Source organism: Gymnoscopelus braueri (genome assembly GCF_963280865.1).
Source record: "Gymnoscopelus braueri genome assembly, chromosome: 6".
Lineage (NCBI taxonomy): Eukaryota > Metazoa > Chordata > Actinopteri > Myctophiformes > Myctophidae > Gymnoscopelus > Gymnoscopelus braueri.
Window position 1 is genome coordinate 48432282 of NC_137607.1, and position 22473 is coordinate 48454754.

Genomic DNA, 22473 nt, shown 5'->3' on the forward strand with positions numbered 1-22473 from the left:
AAACTTTTATATTTGTTAAGTTAAGACAATGTACCACATGGTCAGAGCGATGTGAAATACAAACAAATTGGATATTATATGAACAAAAAGGATTGTTGTGGACTTTGGAAGTTGCCCTACTAAAAAGAAATCATGCTTCAGTCACATCTGTTTCCATCATGTACTTGATGCAAACAATCATACTTACTGCTCTCTATAAGGGTGCGTTCGGAAATGCGCACCGGGAGCGCACTCGCCTATTAGTTTGTATGGGCCAGTGTGCTCAGTGCTTAATTTCCGAACGCACCCCATAAGGCAGCACTGAAACATACACACTGAACATTTTTTCAAAAATCTGTTTTATTAAAAACCAATGTATACACATATTGAGAAAAAAAGAATTCCGTAAAAGAAAATCACAGATGACTGCATTCTTTTCTTCTCCCCTTACAAAAAAAAAACTTTCAAATTGGACATGAACAGAGAGAGATGCTACAAAACAAGGTCATTTAGTCAGGTGGCATTATCCTTGATCTCTGACAGAAGTATATCCAAAACTGCCACAACGTTAGTCACTGAACCATTTTGGCTCTTAGGGAAATGCTGGTATTTCTAGAAGCAAGGTTACCCTTTCATTTAAAAAACACCTTTAGGGTGTAGCAATAATATCTGTACAATGGTGTAACGATTGGCAGGGATGGGATTGAGGCAACACAAGAAGGAGGAAAAGCCATTCTCCAGTGGAAGTCATCACCATATAATGTCTTACAAGCTCTGTTGGTCCAATAAAGCAGCAGCATCAGGCCAGGCAAACTGTGGCATCATGCTGTTGGAGAGCTGATGAATCCAGGGCTGGGCTTTCTGTCCAATTAGACTGCTGTGGCGTCTAAAAACTGCTGCGTGGCTCTGGGACTCTCTGCTGCCCTGCTATTTTACCATAGCCTCCTCTGGCCGGGTCGTAGTCCTGACGGTACTCGTCTCTTACCTGCATACATTAACATAAGTTCAGATACTGGATACAGGAATGCAAGGGGTGAGAAGGATGCATGAGCAGAGACAAGACAGACCCACTAGACATGGGGTCTAAATGGTTTATCAAACACGTTATGGCTGTATTCTTGGGATTTGCAGCCAACCATAGCAAACGTTTAAACATGATACGTATCGTTGAACAGATAATTCAAATAGGACTACTAAGGCATGGCAATAAGCATATGTCTTGTACCATTTCTCATTGTTCTGTTGTAGTAAACAGTTAATCATACATAAGCACAAAACAATTAGACCAAGGCTTTTTTCTGACTACTGTGACACACACAACATAGATAGATGATAGATGTACATTAAGTGTATATCTACAGTATATAATTTTCATAAATGAGCAATTGTCATAAATATGTAGTGCCAGTAATTAATTATAGACATTTTGATGTTTAAAAATGTATTGAAATTAACATTTAATAATGTAAAACATTACACTTTTATTATCCAATTTTGTTAGACATGGTTGCCACAGCATTTTGCAATGACTTCCTCCGCCATTGTTGTCACCAATGTTAAGATGCTCAGATAACCCTGAACACCCCAGAACACCATGATGCGCTCTGGCGCTATCAAGAGTCAAGTGTATTTACAAAAGGCACCCTACTTTATTGGCTCCACCTCTTCAGGCGCATGCTGTCTTTTGTTGACAGTCGATTCACTTGCATCCCTCAACCATTCTCAGTAGGCTTGAACCGCTGATTAAAGTGACTTCACACTCGACACTGCACTTCCTTGGGTCTTCAGCAATACACACTACGAGTGTGAAGTCGGTTGAGAGGATAGACATACAGTACAAGCACGCGCACATGGAATTTATAGACATACAGATAATAAAAATAACAAGAGACTAAGATTCCTCACCTGTCCACCAGACTTGCCACGGCCAAACTGCCTTCCATCCTTAAATCCGGCATCCCAGTCTGTCCGAATGATGCGATCATCCAGCCTCGTGCCATTAACAAACCGCATGGCATGTTCTGCATCTACACGTGTGTAGTATCTGGCAGAGCAGGGGTTAAGGGACATCTACGGCTAACTGATGGTTCTCTCTAGGATTAATGAAGAACAATAGAATCCCCAATTTCAATTTGTGGTCTACAGCAATGGTTCTCAACCTGTGGGTCGGGACACCCAGGGGGGTCCCCACATGATTTCTTTTTTTTTGGGGGGGGGGGTCCCAGATGACAGTGAAGTGACAATTTAAGGGCTTTTAAGACCTTTTTAATACCTCAAAAAAGAAAGAAAGAAAAGTTAAAAGACCATTACTGCATCAAAAGTAATCAACAAACTTTACTATAAAAACTGGTCAAACTGTCAAATATTAAAAGAGGCAACATTTTTGAAAATATCCGATCTATAAGCTCACAACGCCTTGCATTGCGAGGGCGTTGTGGGCTTGTAGATTTTCACAATATTTATCTGTGGAACGGAGTCAAACTAAATATAATGCCTCAACTCCTACAAGTGCTTGTCACAAGTTGTCAGGGTGGGGGTCCCCAGTTCAAATAAGATTATTTTGGGGCGTCGCGGCCTGAAAGGGTTGAGAACCACTGGTCTACAGTATAACTTCAATCATTAGTACATTACCCTGTTTATGACTTGCTTAAGTCTGTATAAAATTATGTAAAATAAGTAATCTACTTTACGACCAAAGGGTAAACTGGATTAAAAATTGTAAAAATTTGTATGAAATGAGCAGACAAACTTGGAACAGGAACACAAAAATGTAAGCAGATAAATTGGTTCTCTCACCTGAAATTGGTGTGCCACCTGAAAATGAATTTTCTATTCATTAAAAGAGCTGGAGAGACTGGGGGGGACCCCTGTTACTGAACACTAAAAGCAATATAGAGCTATATAATTATTATTTTTAAACACGTTTCGTTTAAACCCCAACACATCACTTGCAGCACCTTTAATTTACTCAAGCTTGATAAAAGGATACTCGACGAAGCAGAACCCACAGGCAGTCTTCTTCACCTTATCCAGACCAATGACGATGCGTTTTACGTCTCCACTTTTGGAGAACAGCTCATATACCTGATCATCAGTAAATGGAAAAAAAAAAAGAGTAGAAAATGCATGGTTTGAGTTTGCATAAATTAGCCAAAAGTGGATTTACTAAACTTGTATGGGAATTCAATCTGGCTAGTGGCTACTACTGCAACTTTTACATCTAGTAAAGCATACTAGCTCCGATCGGAACCTCTTGCTCCGCTATATATCGTGGAGGGTGAGGTTCCAAACGGGGCTAAAAGCAGTGGTGTAAAGTAAGTAAGTACATTTACTGAAGTACTGTACTTAAAGGGATACTTCACTTTCAAATAAAATAAATTTAAAAAAATTATTTAAAAAAAATGAAAGTTATGGCAAAATAAAGGCCCCCTCACACATTAGTAGGACACTCTAATGCGTGAGGGGGCCTTTATTTTGCCATAACTTCTTTCATTTTTTTTAAATAAATTTTTTTAATGTTTATTTTATTTGAAAGTGAAGTATCCCTTTAAGTACAATTTTGAGGTATTTTGACTTTACTGGAGTATTTCCAATTTTCAGCACTTTTACTTCTACTCCACTACATCTCAGAGGCAAATATTGAACTTTTACCACTACAATTATTTGAACACTTGAGTTACTAGTTGCAGATTTTGATTATTATTACAAAACATTTATATATATTAATTTTTAAACATTTGTTTATTGGTTTTTGACAGAAGCATTTCTAGCATACATATCAAAAATACTGCATGTATAGCCCAATGAAGAAAGAGTTACAGAAGAAAGAGTGTTTTTTTCCCCCCAAATGAAAACACACAAAACATATATTAACCACTTCAACCCTATATACATTTCGGCCATTTGAAAACAGAAGATCTACAAGCTCACAATGTGTCACACTCGCAATGTGACGCATTGTGAGCTTGTAGATCTGTAAATTTCAAAAGATTATTATACAATTTACGTTTGAAAACTTGTGAACTGGGACATTCTGCATAATGAGTACTTTCTACTTTTGGTACTTTAAGTACATTTTGATACCAATACTTTTGTACTTTTACTGAAGTAAATTTTGTATTCCAGACATTTACTTGTATAGAGTATTTCTACATTGCAGTATTGATACTTTTACTCAAGTAAGAAATGTGAGTACTTCGTCCACCACTTGCTAAAAGCATACCTGTTCCTCAGTGGTATAGAAGGACAGGTTCCCCACGTACAGAGTGGGACTCCCCTTCAACAGCTTCTCCTGTTCATACCGGTTACCCTGAAATAAACAATACACACATATGAGAGAATTCATTAGAGAGAGGGAGAGTTTGATTGACTGACTGACTACTTTATTAACAGTTTGCAAAGACAAGCACAGGTAAGTGAAGTTCAATACAAGGTCTGTTAAGAGAATTTGTTTCTTTTTAAACAAACCCAAGAAAGCACTATGGCTCGTTTCCATTGGGGTCCTTTGTACTCAATTCATGGAAACATTTAATGACAGACAAATATACGCTACTATGCAAAAACATAAACAGGGGGGGGGGGGAGAGAGAGAGAGAGAGAGCAAAATAAAACAGATGATGATAAACCTGTAACGTTATTGAGAAAATGATAGACTGAAATGTTGTCGGCAGTGTTGCCAGATTTTGCAAAAGAAACAAGCAACCAGGTCTATGAAAACAAGCCCAAAAGCAGCTAGCCCTTCGACCCTTAAACATAATACATTGGCTATTTAAAAATAGCCAATCTACAAGCTCACAACAAGCTTGTAGATCTGCTGATCTTGAAGAAATGTTGTTGGGAACATTTTGACAACACAAAACCTGGCATAAAATGTTTTCAGATGCGGGTCTGCAGACAAATACATATTAATTTGGATAATAATAATGTTTAAGAACTAATAAGCTACTACACTTTATATTATTTAGACCCAAAGTCGCTTATAATAAGCCGACATGGCAACCCTGGTCGTAGGGCGCTATCTATCTCTTGTGTGTGAGTAAGTCCATCACAGTCTCAGCGTTAGCTAGTGGCTCCAAAGTTAATGTTGAATGAACGGTCATTTATCTACCTAGTACCTACCTTAAAATGCTGGTCTCTGTATTGACTTATGTCAACGTACGAGTCACTGTACAGTGCGTTTAGTTTAACAGCCATGGTGAATAAATCAGGGACCGCAGTTTGTTTGCCACCAGCCCACCACACACACACACACACACACACACAACTTAGCCGTTAGCTTGCTTATGCTAACTGTAACAACAACTTCCGGGTAGGTTAAGTTATTCTTCCTGGGTCGTGTCCCCCCCCCCTTTTCTTTCTTTTGTTACGTGAAAATGAAGTCGAATGGCGCCATCTACCGTTCCAATGTGTTTAATGCATAGATTGATTGATGTACTTTATTTAGTAAGACATGAGAACAGGCTAGCAGTACATGGAAGTACAAATTCACAATACAAGGTCTACTAAACTGGAAGACTCATAAAGCACTAAGCTTGTTTAAAATGAGATCCCCATGCACACAAATCATGATGACATAAGAGACACAGACAGACAGATATACACACTACTATACAGAAGACTGTAGGTGCTCTGAGGAAAAGGCAGTGTCGAAACCATATTATGATTGATTGATTGAATACTTTATTAGCAGTTGTTTGCACAAAAAAAGCACAGGAAAGTACAGTTCAATACAAGGTCAGCTAAGAGGATTTAAAACCCAACAAAGCCTATGGCTTGTTTCCATTGGGGTCCTTTGTACTCAATTCATAGACAGACATACACTATATGCAAAACTTCATAAAAAAAACTGTTTGAAAACAGACATAACTCTATGATTCAAATTTCATTCCTGCTGGGAACCAATCTATCTGCCTCTCTCCTCCTTCAGCCTCGGCCATGGTAATGTGTGAATTCAGAGGTAGGAGCCTCCTGGGGCCCACTGTGTGCACGGAGGCCCCAGACGGAGGCTGGGGGTGGCTTGTGGCCATATCCTTTTTCCTGGTGGAGACATTCACCTTGCAGTGGTTCTCAAACTTTTCAGGCCATGGCGCGACCCCGCAAAATAATCCTATTTGAACTGGGGGCCCCCCCACTGGGGGCCCCCCCACCCTGACAAGCACTTGGAATGTAGGAGTTGAGGCACTACATTTAGTTTGACTCAGTTTCACAGATGTGAAAATAGCAGATCTACAAGCTCACAACTTTTTGTCAAACAAATTGGCCAATGTTTGACCAGTTTTTATTGTATAGTTTTTTGATTACTTTGGATGCAGTAATGGTCTTTTTTTTTTTTTTTTTTTTTTTTTTTTTAGGTATTAAAAATCACACCCAGTGTGAAGTGGGCGGTGTGGTCATCACAGTGGTCATCATAGTGATGGAAGCTCACTTCCAAAAAATAACTTTTGGAAGTGCATAATCCTATTTATAGGTTATTAATGTCATCATGTGTCTCGCTAGCCAATCACAGTGCTGAATAGAGTCAGCCAATAGAGTCAGCCAATCACAGTACAGCTAGGGGTCTACTAATGGGCCAATCACAGTGCAGGAAACTAATACTAATGAGGTGTCCCAACCCCACTTATAGGGGCGGCTACACCGCCCAAAAATCACACCCAGTGTGAAGTGGGCGGTGTGGTCATCACAGTGGTCATCACAGTGATTCAATTCAATTCAATTTTATTAAAGTGTCAAATCACAACAAGTTGTCTCAAGACACTTTACATGTAGAGAAGAGACCCGACATCCCACCCTGAGCAAGCAATTTTGCGACAGTGGCAACGAAAAACTCCCTCTTAACTGGAAGAAACGTCAGGCAGACCCTAGGCTCTAGGGTGGCGGCCTTCTGCCTCGACCGTGTCGGGGGAAAGAAGAGAGAGAGAGGGAGAGACAGACAGAGGAGAGACAGAAAGAGATACAGTGCAAGTAGTAACAATAACAATAGTAGCAAATATAATAGTGTAAGATAGTATATGATAATATAATATAGTACAGAAATAGTGTGTATGCAGTATATAATGGTATAATATAAGAATGTTAAGATAATATACAGTATAGTGTAGTGTTGTAGAAATCCACGGTCGTGCTCCATGGAGAGGCCCGGTCCGCAGTCACAGTATTGAGCCGCAGCTGGGGGTCCGTAGTGACAGTCCATGGACCTGCGACGTGGGAAATAAAATAAACTCCGGGGAGCGGGTCCCCGGTTGTAGAATTAGTGGCAGGCCTTACTAGAGCGTGAATCCGTACAGGGTTAATTACGATTGTACCAATGGGACACAAACCCACACAACCAAAGAGAGGACGAGAGGAGAGAGGGGGAGGAGAGGATGACTATAGGGTGACTGAGTCTATACACTTCGGCTATAGGCTTTATCATAGAGAAAGGTTTTTAGTCTAGTCTTAAATATACAGAGTGTGTCTGCTTCACGGACTGAGACTGGGAGAAGGTTCCACAGCTGAGGTGCCTGAAACTTAAATGCTCTGCCTCCTGTTCTAACTTTTTTGGGGTTTCCTGGAGCCTGTCCATTGAGAGCCTTGTATGTGAGGAGGAGAACTTTAAACTCTATTCTGTATTTAACCGGGAGCCAGTGCAAAGAGGCCAATGAAGAAGTGATATGATCTCTTCTTCTGGTTCCTGTCAGTATGCGCGCAGCGGCATTCTGGACTAGCTGCAGGCTATTTAGGGACTTACTTGGGCAGCCTGATAATAAAGCGTTGCAATAGTCCAGCCTAGAAGTAACAAATACGTGAACAAGTTTTTCTGCATCATTTTGGGACAGAATGTGCCTAACTTTTGCAATATTACGCAGGTGAAAAAAGGCATTTCTTGAAATTTGTGATGGAAGCTCACTTAAAAAAAGAGTGCATAGTCCTATTTATAGGTTATTGATTTCATCATGTGTCTCGCTAGCCAATCACAGTGCTGAATAGAGTCAGGCAATAGAGTCAGCCAATCACAGTACAGCTAGGGGTGTACTAATGCTAGGGGTGTACTAATTATGAGCCAATCACAGTACAGCGAAGGGTGTACTAATGAGGTGTCCCAACCCAACTTATAGGGGCGGCTACACCGCCCAAAAATGTCACTTCACTGTCATCTGGGGACCCCCAAAAAATCATATGGGGACCCTCCTGGGGGTCTCGACCCACAGGTTGAGAACCACTGACCTATGGCACCATCAAGAGCTTCGTCATCTTCCTGCATCACCTCATGAAGGAGTTTGGGGATCATCTCCATCTGTGTCTTCGTCATGACGTTCACAGGTGAGCGCAGATGGTGGATTTGAGATGAGAACCAGTTCAGAGTGGGTTGTGTTGTTAGAGGGGAGACTTGAGGCAGAGACCACAGTTGAGCTCAGGATATCAATCGTGGGATGAGTCACCAAGGACACTAACACAAATCTGGGATAATGTTCACCTGTGAATCCTTTCAACATGAGATTTATTAAAGTAATACCATGCTGTATAATTTGTCTAATTAACATATGGTATTTCAACATTGCAAGTGGTAACATTCGTTGTTTTAACATGTGTGTTTACATGTTGAAAAGCAAAACAAATGAGTGTTGTCGGACAGAACTCTTTTTTTTTTTTTTGCGTTTCAGCACAGTTAACCACATGGTTGTCTGTTGAAGCAGAGGCCTTTCTGATTTAACTCATTCCCTGCCTAGAACGACTAAAACGACTTCTCTCCCTTAAGCCCTGTCTGCCAAGAACGACTAAAACAACTTTACATTTTTCTTTTTTTCCCTTTTTTTTTTTTTTTTTTCTTTTTTTATTTGACCCAAAGACCAAGGAGATATGATTTTTCGAAGATCTAGACTCCCATCCACTTCCTTGTTAACTTAAAACTTAAACATTTTGTATCTCGGCTCCTGAGTACTTTTTTTTTTTCAATGAAAAATCTCTGGCAGTGGGCAAACGCAAAAAAAAATTCTGGCAGTGATATAGCCAACACAGTAGAGTATGGGTGGGACATACTGTAGGTGTGTTAAAAATGGTGTACAGAACTGCTGCAGGAGCAGTTGCAGGTATTGGATTGCACCCCCATCTCTGTCTCGTTATATCAGTGTTAAATCATTGCCCACCTTACTCTTGAGTGGACTATAACACCAGAGCAGGTTGACTGTGTCACACTCAGTGCACACTTAATGAGGAGAAACTGTACATATTCTCTCTCTGTACTCCATAATACAACACAATGCAATGTAAGTGTGCTTTCTTAGTTAAATTGTCCTGTTGATTCATTCAATTGAAAACGGCACTGAAAAGTCTATCTGTTAATCTTCTCTCTCTGTAGGTCTGGGCTACTGTTTGACATTCTTTCCCACTGTCACCATCCTGTCTCAGTACTTCAGCCGTAAACGTCCCCTGGTCACATCTTTGGCCTCCACTGGAGAGTCCTTTGCCATGTTTGCCCTTTTGATTCCTTGCCCCGGTGAGTGATTGCATGTGTCAGTTGCCAGTCATGATTTGGTTTGTACATGTGGTGATGGCTGACTGTGTGTGTGTGTGTGTGTGTGTGTGTGTGTGTGTGTGTGTGTGTGTGTGTGTGTGTGTGTGTGCGTGCGTGCGTGCGTGCGTGCGTGCGTGCGTGCGTGCGTGCGTGCGTGCGTGTAGTTTTTATTTGTCGACTTACTATAAAGCGTCATCTACCATTACATTTTATTGAATGCAGAGTGGAGCTACAGATGGAATTGTGAGGATGTGTGCGTGTAGGTTGGTGGGTCTGGAGGTCAGGGATTACAATTCAAAAAGTTTTTTTACCCACTTCACAGACAGTATTTCCCATGGCAGTTTTCTTCAGTGAAATCTCATTCTCTTCTCTCCCTTCTTAGCTTTCTCTGCCTTGAGGCAGAGCTACACCATGGTGGTAATCAGAGCTTTGCCAGGCTCCATTATCCTCTGTGGAGTCCTGCTTCGGCCAATCATCATAAAGCCCAGAGCAACCCAGGAAAACGAAACAGAGGATCTGTGGCCTGAAGAAGAACAGGAAACCCTCAGTAGGCCAGATGAGTCGAATGGCACAAACTCAGAGAGTTCATTCACAAAGAAGGGAACCTGGAGACTCTGGCGCCCAGTCGTTGAGGGATGCAGACAGTCAAGAGGAGAAGACCTCTTCTGCCTGAACATTTCAGGGCAGAGGGCGATAAGGAAGTGAGCGAGGAGCCAAAAGTGGAGGAGGAGCAAGGGGGCAGAGATCAAAGGGAAGAAGGGAGGGACGATGAGAAAAGGGAAGGATGAGATGAAGAGGTGTCTCGACAGACTCCTGAACCTTTAGACTTTTCCGTTCTCAGGGAGTGCAGCACTTGGCTTCTTTGCCCCTCAGCTGTACATCATCGAGCTGGCCGTGACATGCAGGGTTGAGCGTGACCACGCTGCCCACACGCTGCCCACATGCTCTGCACCATGGCTCTGGCCAAAGACGTTTTCAGTTGCTGCGGTCTACCTGTTCATACAGAGCTTTTCTGGCCTGGCCGTCCCCCCTCTGGGAGGTAAGAGTGATGTCTTGTCAAGTATACTGATACATAATCGGTAGATTACAATGACATAGTAGTCTTCTGATGTAAACACTATACTGTACTCTTCTGTCTCCACGGTCTCCTGGTGGATGAAACACAGAACTATGGCTCAGCATTCTACTCCTGTGCAGTGGGCATGGGTGTGGGTGCCATATTCTTGGGTTTGGTACGGCCTGCTAAGAGAGGTCTGCCCTGCAGGAGGATAGCCCAGAAACACTCTGGCCGTGGAGCAGAGCAGAGAGCAGCAGACACAGGACCAAGAAAGAGACGGCCCTCAGGATTACCTGGAGGTGGATGTTGAATTGGAACAGAACCAGGAGGCGGAGAAAGGAAATGGTTGGCCAGTGATTAGCTCAGCTTGAAGCAAAAGCGTAGCTTGTTGTATGAAAAGGGTGTGAAGCCATAAGACAGAGGTCTATGTGAAGACTACTACTGCAAGGTGGAGCACAGACCATATGAATGAAAAAGTAGAAGGAGAGAGATCGATATGACTTATCGTTTAAGAAAACAACCCTGTTTATTATTACGATGGTTTCTGAGATGAATATGAATGAGCATTCGTATCATAATATGGACCAAGAGATCGGGTTTCCATCCGTTTCTATTCTCTGCATCTTCCTCTGTAAATCCAGCCACCTGCATATCCTCTCTCACCGTATCCATAAACTTCATCTTTGGCCTTACTCTTCTCGTCTTGCCTGGCAGCTCCATCTTCAGCATCCTTCTCCCGGTATACCCCTTTTCCCTCCTCCATGTCCAAACCATCTCAACCTCAACCTGAATATTTTATTAGGCAGTTGTTGTACTGCACATAACCTTGATAATATTGACAAAGAAGTGTTCAGCTGTATAGCTGAAAGGGATTATTCCTGGTCGGCCCATGACCAAAAGTTTAATTTTAAAACAAAATGCCACATGAGGGTGGCATGCGTACAGTTGGAAGATATTGCTGTGCCACGTGCACTAAAGCCATTTGAAATGGAACTAAACTCATGTAATGTATAAAAGAGCATGCTTTATTAGTCATAAGGCTAATTCATACTTGTTCGCACAAAAACTATGGAGCTCGCTCAAAAAGAATTACACCATCCATTAAAGAATGTGGTTTCTTTCAAAATTGGCCTGAAAGAACATCTATTAGGAGGCCATAAGGGGAGGTAAATATACATTTCCCATCTCTTTTGTACATCAAGTGTTTTTATTTGTTGATGACATGTATTATAGTGTAAATCCTTTATGCTATGTTGATGAATTGAATACATAGGACCACAATGGAAACAAGTCCCCAGGAGTTTTGGGGGTTTATCCTTTTAGCCTGAATGTTTGACTGTAGGCTACTACGTGCTGTTTACATTTCTGACTAATAAAGTATTAAATCAATCAATCAATCACCGACTTTTCTTTACACCTGTAAACCTATGATGTGTCAATAAAGCTGATTCTGATTCTTGTCATAGCATAAACTTGAAGCTCTGTGGACAATGTGATGAAAGCTTAGATTTGTATTATTACTTTCAAACCGTCCAGATGTTGACCTTGCACTGTAATGTCAAATATGTAATGTGAATATTGTAAATCACACTAGGATATCTTTGTATGGAAATATTAATTGATTCACAATAATAGCTACAAGTACCTGAACCAATCAATCAAAGCAACTCTTCATCATACCACACCAGAGTTATAATAGTTTTGTATTTTTCATTTGATATTATTTAGTTATTGCAATTTTCGTTCAATTCAGGTTAACTCCCAGGGGCGATTTGCTTGTTTCAGTTTGGTTTATATTGTTTAAAAAGGTTTTGTTTGTATTAGTTTCCGTATTAGTTGTATTTATTTACTTTAATAAGGGGGTGTTTGTCAAGGCAATTGACTTAGTCATGTAGACATCATGTACACATCCCTATCTCAAACATAAAATGCATTCCACCAAAAATCCATTTTATTTTCTTGTTTTTATGTTTGTCATACTTATTTGTAATGTTTTCTACAGTAGATTGTTTTGGGAGAATATTTATTGTCTTCTTTTCACCTCTTGCTGTAATGACGTTGTCAACCTGTGTTGCTTTGATGTCTTCAGCCTGCCCCTCCCTCCCTTCCATCCTCACTCTGTTCATGGCTGACTGTGGGGAAGGTGAGTCTGTTCAGTGCTCCTGCTAGATTTACTTTTCAAAGTTGTTTAAAATTGCAAATGCACTTTAAACTGTGAAGTGAGATTATAGTGTAGCCCTATATGTTGTTGTATAATCGTTTTACCTAAAATGTAGTGTTTTAGGCAAACTTTTTGGTAGTTTATTATTGGTAGCAGTATTAGTACACAATGACTGCAGCACAAGTTTCATTGCTTGTGTCTCCTCACCACAGACATGTGTGCTGCTGTGCTGACGTCCTAACCCAATGCAGCTATATGCACTCCATGCAGGTATGTTTCTGTTGCTCTTATGGTTTTGTGTATAGGTTTAAGTATAAAAGTTGTTATGAATAGTCCATGGCCATCTAACGATGCCTATGTACTTGAAACGAGACACATCTTGTTGTTGTCCTAATACATCATGTTCATTATTGATACGAGATACATCTGTTACATGCCTACAGTAGGGTCATCCTTATCCTTATCCTATTACGTTCTGTTCTTTCTGTTTTTGAGGAGTTTTTATTTTACTGGAGTATTTCCAATTTTCAGTACTTTTACATCTGCTAAACTACATCTCAGAGGCAAATATTATACTTTTACTCCACTACAATTATTTGAAAACTTTAGTTACTAGTTACTTTGTAGATTTAGATTATTATTACAAAACATACATAAACCACATCAGCCTTATATACATTTCGGCCATTTGAAAATAGCTGATTTACAAGCTCACAATGTGTCGCGATGTGATGCATTGTGAGCTTGTAGATCTGCTATTTTCAAAAGATTTTTATACATTTGAAAACTTGTGAAATGGGACATTCTGCAGAATGAGTACTTTCTACTTTTGGTACTTTAAGCACATTTTGATACCAATACTTTTGTACTTTTAATTAAGTAAATTTAGAATTCCGGACTTTTACTGAATATTTTGTAAGGCATCACTGTATCACTGTATATAGCCACTCACTCTGTCCATGGCTGACTGTGTCTGTGGGGAAGACAGGTGTGGCTGACGTCTTAACCCAATGTTGATGCATTGTTTTTCTGTGCACTCCATGCAGGAAATAAATACGGCACCAGTTTCGGCTAAAGAGAACCACCAGAGTCCCCTTATCTCATCACTCAACACAACACAGAGCAGTATAGAGTGACGAGTGAGGGCCTTCTGCAGAGTCAGGCCCAGACTGGCTACACTAGGAACCGGTGAGTGACTTTATTCCAATGACAGTTGATTTGCTTCAAGGGATAGTTCACCACCCCCAAAATTCCTAAGCCAATAATTTGATGACCACTGAGCGTACCGGTAGGCAGCGGTTCCGGTAGGAGATACAAAGGAGACTCTTTGTGTCTCCTACCGGAACTACTGCCGGTCATCAAATTATTGGCGTAGGAATGCGACAAAAACAATCAAATATCTATGATTTAAAGTCTCCATGGGTGACAGGTTACATGTGAAATGTGGTGTAGATAGAAAAGATTGGGTAATCATTTTGTGCAGGCCACATCATTGAATGTTGCATTTGAGGACATGTGGTCAGTAAAAGGTTAAAAAAAAAAGAACATTTCATTTGGGCCAGACAGTCATACTCCCTTTCGAACAGAGATAAACAAGCTCTTTCATAGAATAGGAGTTCAAGGTCTTTTCCTGGATATGGAGAGAAACAATGTGAAACACCTGCCTGTCATTCACTGTCAACATGGATAAAAGCATTATTCAGGAGGGGTTAGATTCTCTATTTGGACATACAGTCAGATATTGTAAAGTATACAACATAATTTACTGGGCCAGATGGTATCGCTGGTGGGCCAGTTCTGGCCCATGGGCCACCTATTTCCTACCACAGCATTAGATGGTGGGCCAGAACATAATCAATGTAATTTAATAACTGGAACTTGCAGCAGACTTATATACAATAATAACTACCACTCACTCTGTCCATGGGGATGACAGGTGTGGTAATGACTTCTTAACCCAATGCTGATGCATTGTTTTTCTATACACTCCATGCAGGAAATAAATACGGCACCAGTTTCGGCTAAAGAGAACCACCTTATCTCATCACTCAGCACCACGCAGAGCGGAAGTGAGGGCCTTCTGCAGAGTCAGGCACATGACTGTCTACACTAGGAACCGGTGAGGGACTTTCTTCCCAGTCCCAGACAGAGTTGAATCCTCAATTTAGAACAGTACCAGACACCTTGTACTTTTCTATGATTATTCTAATTTCAAAGCAATTTTAGCCAGTTTATTTTCTGAATTCTATTTTGAGACCCACCTTTTCCAACTACTGTCTCTAGCATGAGTGAGTAGTGCATGCCTGTATTGCAACCATGGGGCTATATATAGAAACTGCACTGAGTTTCAGCTGACAGTCAGACTCCAAAGCAACTAATCCAGCCAATTAATTACTAATCATGCTTTTAGGATTATAGACTCATCAGTTAAGTACTCAGTACACTCATCATTACTATACTCAGAACAATAATCAATCACTTATTTAGTACTTTGAATCCTGTCACTGCCCTATAGGCTAGCACTAGGGTCTTAAACTGGATGCGATCCGCTACAGGGAGCCAGTGTAGAGAACGGAGAAGGGTAGTTGTGTGGGAGAACTTGGGGCGGTTGAACACCAGACGAGCTGCAGCTTTCTGAACAAGCTCCAGAGGTCTGATGGCAGACTCCGGGGCACTAATCTAGTTAACACTGCCCTGATCGTTTATAAAGAGAGAAAATATATTTATTCCTGTACTTGATTCAAAATGTGTTTGGAATAAGAATGAAAAAGTCAGTATAAATTAAAAAACGAAATAAATTACAATGACTTTATCGCGGTTTTAGGGCTGGCCTTTGATTCACATAAAGTCAATTCATTTTGCGGGTCTTGTCCTACTTTTACTTAAGACATTGTAGATGTAATATTGTCAAACCGCTCCATAAAACTATACAATCTTATCATTTTAGTGTGTTACAAGCATGAAAACCCCTGTCTTTACGCACATCTTAAGGCTAGGCTTCCCTGCCTACCTGTGAGGCTATTTCACATTATAGACTTAGACAAATCATTACGATCTATTAATTTGACCAGCAATTGGTAAAAACCTCTGTCAATATAAGAAGCAATTGCAATATTCAGAATATCATTCTGTCTGTGAAAGGAGACTCAACTAATCTCTAATGGGGTCTTTTATTTGTCTTTGCTGTCTTGCAGAACTGTTCTGAATCTAGAGTGTACTAGACCAGAGGCCTGCTGCATCCTCCTCTACAAGTAGAAAATCCCCAGTGCTGGTTGATAACCTCCCGAAGCACACCCTAGTGAATTTGAACTGTCAGTAGATACCACAGCTTCCATCCAAACAGCCAACCAAAGACGAACATTTCCTTTGCTCTTTTATTTTTTTCCTATTTTTTTTTTCTTTTCTCATTTTAGCTGAGTGCTCATTTTCAGCAACGCCCTGCACATAGACACACGCAAAGAGACACACACGTTAAAACCTGGGAGCTGACCATTGCAACCACAATACTGTTGGTCACTTAGCAGCTCCACTGGAGCAGTTGGGGGTTCAGCTGTGTTCTTCCTCTTACTTTGCTTTTTATAAAATCACAAATGTATTTTTTGCATGACTTTAAGCTGTTGTGAACCTTTATTGTTTTCCTTAACGGTGATCGGTAAAAATGGCCCCTGGAATGGAAGCAGCTGACATTGCTGTCGTAGCAATTTATTTTGTGCTGGTGCTGGGCATCGGGTTTTTTGCCATGTGGAAGGCCAATCGCAGCACTGTAAGTGGCTACTTCCTGGCTGGCCCGCTCTATGACATGGATAGTGATTGGAGCATCACTTTTTGTCAGCAACATCGGCAGTGAACATTTCATAGGCATGGCTGGATCAGGAGCTGCAAGTGGCTTTGCTGTGGGAGCATTTGAGTTCAACTCACTTCTACTACTGCAGCTACTGGGCTGGGTGTTCATCCCTGTATACATCCACTCAGGGGTCTACACCATGCCGGAGTATCTGTCCAAACGCTTTGGAGGCAACAGGCTGAAGGTTTACTTTGCTGCCTTGTCTTTATTGCTCTACATGTTTACCAAACTCTCTGTAAACTTGTATGCTGGAGCTCTGTTCATTCAGGAGTCACTGGGTTGGAACCTCTATCTGTCCATTATCTTTCTGATTGGTATGACTGCACTGCTCACAGTCACTGGAGGACTTGTGGCAGTAATGTACACAGATGCTCTTCAGGCCGTTTTGATTATAGTTGGAGCCCTCAGCTTGATGGCGATCAGTCTTGTTAAGGTGGGTGGGCTGGAGGGTGTTCGGACAAAGTACATGCAGGCTGTCCCCAATGTCTCTGCTATCTTGGCCAGTGGCAACTTCACTTATTCTGACTCCTGCCGCATCGAGCCCAAGCCTAATGCTCTGCACATGCTTCATGGACCTCTAGACGAAGACATGCCTTGGCCAGGGTTCCTTCTTGGCCAAACCCCTGCTTCCATCTGGTATTGGTGTGCTGACCAGGTCATTGTCCAGAGAGTACTCGCAGCAAAGAACATTGCTCATGCCAAGGGTGCCACACTCATGGCTGGATTTCTTAAAGTCCTGCCCATGTTTATAATTGTCATTCCAGGTATGATTTCCCGGATCCTATTTGCGGATGAGATTGCCTGCATTGGGCCAGAGCACTGCTTGGCAGTGTGTGGCTCTCAGGCTGGCTGCTCTAACATCGCCTATCCACGTCTGGTCATGTCTGTGATGCCTGTGGGTCTGAGGGGTCTGATGATGGCGGTCATGATTGCCGCCCTGATGAGTGATTTAGACTCCATCTTCAACAGCGCCAGCACCATATTCACCCTGGACATCTACCAGAGTGCTCGAAAAGGTGCGTCCCAGAGGGAACTACTGGTTGTAGGCCGACTGTTTGTGGTGTTCATGGTGGCCATTAGCATTGCCTGGGTCCCTGTCATCATTGAAATGCAGGGCGGGCAGATGTACCTCTACATACAGGAAGTAGCTGGCTACCTGACTCCACCTATCGCTGCCCTATTCCTACTGGGTGTGTTCTGGAAACGCTGTAACGAAACAGGTGCATTCTGGGGAGGCATGACAGGCTTCACACTAGGTACTCTGCGTCTGATCCTGGCATTTATCTACCGTGAGCCTCTCTGTGATCAACCAGATGATAGGCCTTCCTTCATCACACATGTCCATTACATGTATGTGGCAGCAGGGTTGTTTTGGTTGTCAGGGGTTGTTGCTGTGGTGGTCAGTCTCTGCACCCCCCCACCAGATAAGGAGCAGGTTCGCACCACTACTTTGTGGGGGCTGCGCAACATTGAAAAGGTGACAAGAGAAGATGACATTGAGAAGAGCAATCGTAATGAAAGCCACCATAAAGATCTTTCCCTGGATGAGAGGTGTCTAGATGCGGCGGGCATCAAGCTCCCTTTCCCATCCACTGATCATGACCCAGCAACACCTGGCACAGAGACAACCCGGCAACCACCTCTGGAGAACAGATTGGTAATTCGAGGGCAGATCTGATCAGGGATGAGGAAGGAAAGTCTGGTATGGGTCTGAGTCTGCTCAATTGGTTTTGTGGGTACAAGGAGGGAGCACAGACCACCACACCAAAGGGAAGTAAGGAGGATGAGAGGGTTATTATGGAGATGCTGTATGAGCCTCCCAGAATTAGACTGCTGCTAAATATGGGCCTGCTACTTGTCTGCTCATTGGGCATTTTCATGTATGTTTACTTCTCACTATAGATTTGTCCAACACTGGACTAAGGGGAAGATTGGTTTGGTACCATATTGGGAGTTGAGGAGGGGTGTTATTGTCGTTGAACAGTTGCATTTTCAAAGATTTGACCAGCTGTAATATTTACATTTAATTATTCAACTGTAATTATTTTCTTTTTAAGATATGTTTTGGGCTTTTCTACCTTTAATGATAGTACAGGAGGTAGACAGGAAACGAGGAGAGAGAGATGGAGAGTGACATGCAGCAAAGGTCGTTTGCACTAGAGATTCAACTGTACTTGAATTAAGTTTTGCTTTTTAAAAATCGTGTGACTGACGTACCAATTTTGGTGTGTGCAAATTGTTACGGTGATCCTGCACAATGAATCTACTGAGATTTGTTTTTATGGTGTTGTACTTTAAGTGAATTAAATATTTGCCATATTGTACCCTATTTACATTTGATTATTATTGTAGTTCTCTAATTGGGAATTTATTCAACTGTATTCTTTTTAATGACTGAAATTTCTCCTTTTTAAAAATCTTGTAAAGCTTCATTGGGACTGACGTACAAATGTTGATGTGTGCAAATTGTTACGGTGATCCTGCACAAACAATTTACTGGGATTGTTTTTTGTACGATGATTAAATGTTTTCTGTTTATATCTTTTAAAAACTTGGTGCAGTGTTGAATTATGTTAGAGGTACAGTTTTTCATAGCCCATTAGATAACCCATTATAATACCTTCTATCTATTCTGTTCCATTTACTTTATTTTGCACAGTGCAATGTTGAACTGTCTTTTTCATTATCTTAAAGTGTTTTTTCTAAACATATTCTTACCAAATTGTTCTTAGTTGTGCAATATTAAAGTAATACTAGGTAACGTTTTCAACAAAACTAAAGTTAAATTGTATATCTTTTGCGAGTGGCAAAAGTTTCACAACACCCACTCAGTGAATTTCACCCCCGGAAGCCTTTTATTTATATATTTTCTATTGAACGTGTACGGGGGGGACTTTCCCGGGAAAATGACGTTCCTGGCCAACGTCATGACGTCGTGGCCGACGTCCTCAGGAACTACCGCAACGGTTTCCTGTTTGGCCAGGAACTACCGCGCTATTAACAAAAAGGAACCTCACGCTGATTTTAAGATAATGTAGGATTGGAAGATCGAAAAAGAACAGAAAAAGAAAGCACAGCTCATGGTAACTAATGCTCCACTGGCTAAGAGAAACGATCCGTAGATAGTATAAAACAATTAAAAGATCGCTTTTTGAAACGCTTCCGGCTTCCGGTGAAAACGAATGGAATTCTGGGTAATCGAGGACTAGGGAAATTGTATGCAGTGACGGTAGTGACCAGCAGAGGTTGCTAAAAATCGTTATTTGTGATTCTGCATTGTACAACTTTAAGTAAATAAAAAAGTCTAACTTTATGTCTTGAAAATGTGAAGCGCTGCTTGGTTCTATATGCAACAGGTGCTCTTTAGTGCAGTGGTTCACAACATTTTCATATCAAATACCCCCAAACTGTTACATAATTTATTTGGCCACAGACGGCCATTTGTAAAGAATATGTACCAGGGACACAAATTCAAGCTTTTTGTTGTTGGATTACAGCAGATGTAGTACATTCAACTAAGGTGGGGAGATAACAGTGGAGAGAGTGAAACCTCTTCTTATACATTCTGTCATTGGGTTAACTTTAGCTGGTGAAATAATAGTGAAATTAAACTTTTTTCTCATTTTGCTGGGGTGCCTCTGCCCACTGCTTAAACTACTGCTTAAAGCAGTCTGCTCTAGTGGAATAGGTACATGTAGATACTAGGCTACATAGAATACAGTTATCTTTTCCCCAGGTTTATCCTCCTATTCTGGTCTGAAATTGACCTCAGATGATAAATCCATTCTGGCAAGTGATGTCCCTAGTGTGCCCCTAGCCTGTTCAGGTTATTACAGTATATTTATAGCTTTGTAGTGATAAACGTCCTGTGCTTACTCCCAAAGTTTTAATCATAATTGTACTTATACTTACACTACATACAATGCCCTCCACCAATAGCTAAAATATTGTGTTGGTCAAGTATTGATTCAATAATGTCCTAATGCTGTCCCAATTTCTCAGCAAATCTGACAGTGGTATGACAAAGATGTGTATATTACAAGCAGCTATAACTTAATGGTGTATGTACTGTCTATATGTATACAGTACATCAGTGGTAGGCAACAGGCCTCCCGGGGGCCAGTGATAATATCTGGCCCGGCAAATTATTTCGTAAATAATTTACAATATCTGACTGACAGTCCCACATAGGTAGGCTATGGACAGCAATGGCTTTGTATTGATGAAACCGGGTAAACGCATAGTTCTATTTCCATTCTTTTCAATGTTATGTTTTCATGTCAACTTTCCTCTTTAGACTTTTGGATGAAAAACATCTCTCACATTTAAAAAACAAACCAAAACTGTGTTTCACATGCCTTGAACAATACATTGTTTCTCTCTGTTCTAAGAGAGACCTTGAAACGTGAAAGAGCTCTTGTTTGAAAAGAAGGAGTATAACTATGTCTCCAGATAAAACATTTTTAAATACTTTTTGGTTAACTAAATATCCTAAAAGTGACACATTCAAGGTCGGGCCCGGCACAAAATGATTATACAAACATTTCTGTATAAACCTGTAACATTTGATTCCACACGCATTTCTATCAGTATTAAACCACATACCTCTTTATTTATTAACTTTTATAGCTATATCGTTATTATTGTAAATGAGGTGTTTTGTCGCATGATCCAGATCCTTGATTAGTCATTAATGGTGTTCTGGTCCACCATCTAATGACTTAGAAAAAAGAAGAAGAAATGGCCCGAGCTAAACTTAAGCCTACTTGCTGACCCCTGCAGTACACTGCTGTTATAGCTCACCAATGGAAACGATAGATCACATCACATATTATATCAGTTCACTTATCTATGTCTCTCATCTCAACTTCTGTATTCTTTTCATCATGCTGTGTCACTGTGAAATACTTAATTGACCCAATCTCAGGCATCAGCAAGATTAGGCCTGCAGTAGCCTACATTACAGCCCCAGAGCCCCTCACATGCAATGTTGAGAATTACATTTTCAGATATAACATTGAGAAAAAGAATGAAACAAAATACAAGCAAGTGACTTCAAAGAGCAGACAATGTATGTAATGTATATGCACGTACAGTATTTTGTAGCTTATTTGAATGAACAAAATGATATAGGATATAACTAATTATATTATAATCATGTGAAAGGCAATATGCTGGGTTCTATCACTATACAGAGAGATGCAGATGGGAGCTCAAATAAGACTCTACAAGCAAATAAAATGATATTGAATGAAAGGTTCCAACATTCCAACTACTCCACAGCAACTTTCCCCAATATTGGCCTGCCCCTGTGTGGAGAAACTCGGTATTGCAACACAGTAGCACGGTCTTTCAGGCAAAGTTGGCATGCACGTTTCATGGCACAATAATTGACAAATAATGCTAAATAAGTAATGCTATATACAGTAATATCTGTGTACTTCTGTACAATCAACACAGGGATAGGCTGAGGCAGCCCATAGGACACAGGTGACTAGGGTTAAGAAGACAGGTTACAGCTACAAGGGAAGCACAGGAACATTACTACAACATAAGATACTCAAGAAACACAGGGAATGAATAGACTAAACAACATAACTCAGACCTAGACACAGAACATACTAAACACAGAGCTACATAACTAAACAAGTAAACGTAAAACTAAAGCCTAAAAAAACCTAAACCAAACAGTTGACGAACATAGTCAAAGTCCAAAGGTGGAGGAGCGGGTAGATAGTCAAAAGTTGTCCCTAACCCCCATCTGGCTCCACCACACAAACAAAGTGTGTTTAAGTGAATTAAATATTTACCTTATTGGACATATGTTTTTTCCCTCAATTTTGTATAATGGTTTCTGTTTAAAGCTCCATCCTTTCACATTGAATTTACCAATTTGCGGGTGTAGCATTTAAAGGCCAATTACCAATTTTCTCCGGTTAGAA

General features: G+C 40.9%; 1 protein-coding gene and 1 pseudogene across 2 annotated transcripts; one reads left to right on the forward strand and one right to left on the reverse strand.

The window, feature by feature from the left end:
- Positions 1-304: 304 nt before the first annotated feature.
- ncbp2 (nuclear cap binding protein subunit 2) lies at positions 305-5226 on the reverse strand. Its single transcript, XM_080429719.1, has 5 exons — positions 5098-5226; positions 4202-4288; positions 2969-3063; positions 1885-2023; positions 305-964 (listed from the first exon to the last, which is right to left on the reverse strand). Exons 1-5 carry the CDS (start codon positions 5170-5172, stop codon positions 866-868), a joined length of 495 nt encoding a protein of 164 aa, XP_080285845.1. The 5' UTR covers positions 5173-5226; the 3' UTR covers positions 305-865.
- Positions 5227-16345: 11119 nt separating this feature from the next.
- Positions 16346-18433, forward strand: LOC308087174 (sodium/myo-inositol cotransporter-like; annotated as a pseudogene). The gene has a single exon. The product of its transcript is annotated as a sodium/myo-inositol cotransporter-like (transcript).
- The last annotated feature ends 4040 nt before the right edge of the window (positions 18434-22473 follow it).

What these genes read in the sequence shown, in the direction of transcription:
- ncbp2 (XM_080429719.1), bottom strand. Translation starts at nt 5,172, where the DNA reads ATGGCTGTTAAACTAAACGCACTGTACAGTGACTCGTACGTTGACATA. An exon ending in TGTGGGTTCTGCTTCGTCGA is followed by an intron (nt 2,024 to 2,968) that starts GTATCCTTTTAT and finishes CTGCTCTGCCAG; the next exon opens with ATACTACACACGTGTAGATG. An exon ending in GTGGCAAGTCTGGTGGACAG is followed by an intron (nt 965 to 1,884) that starts GTGAGGAATCTT and finishes TAATGTATGCAG; the next exon opens with GTAAGAGACGAGTACCGTCA.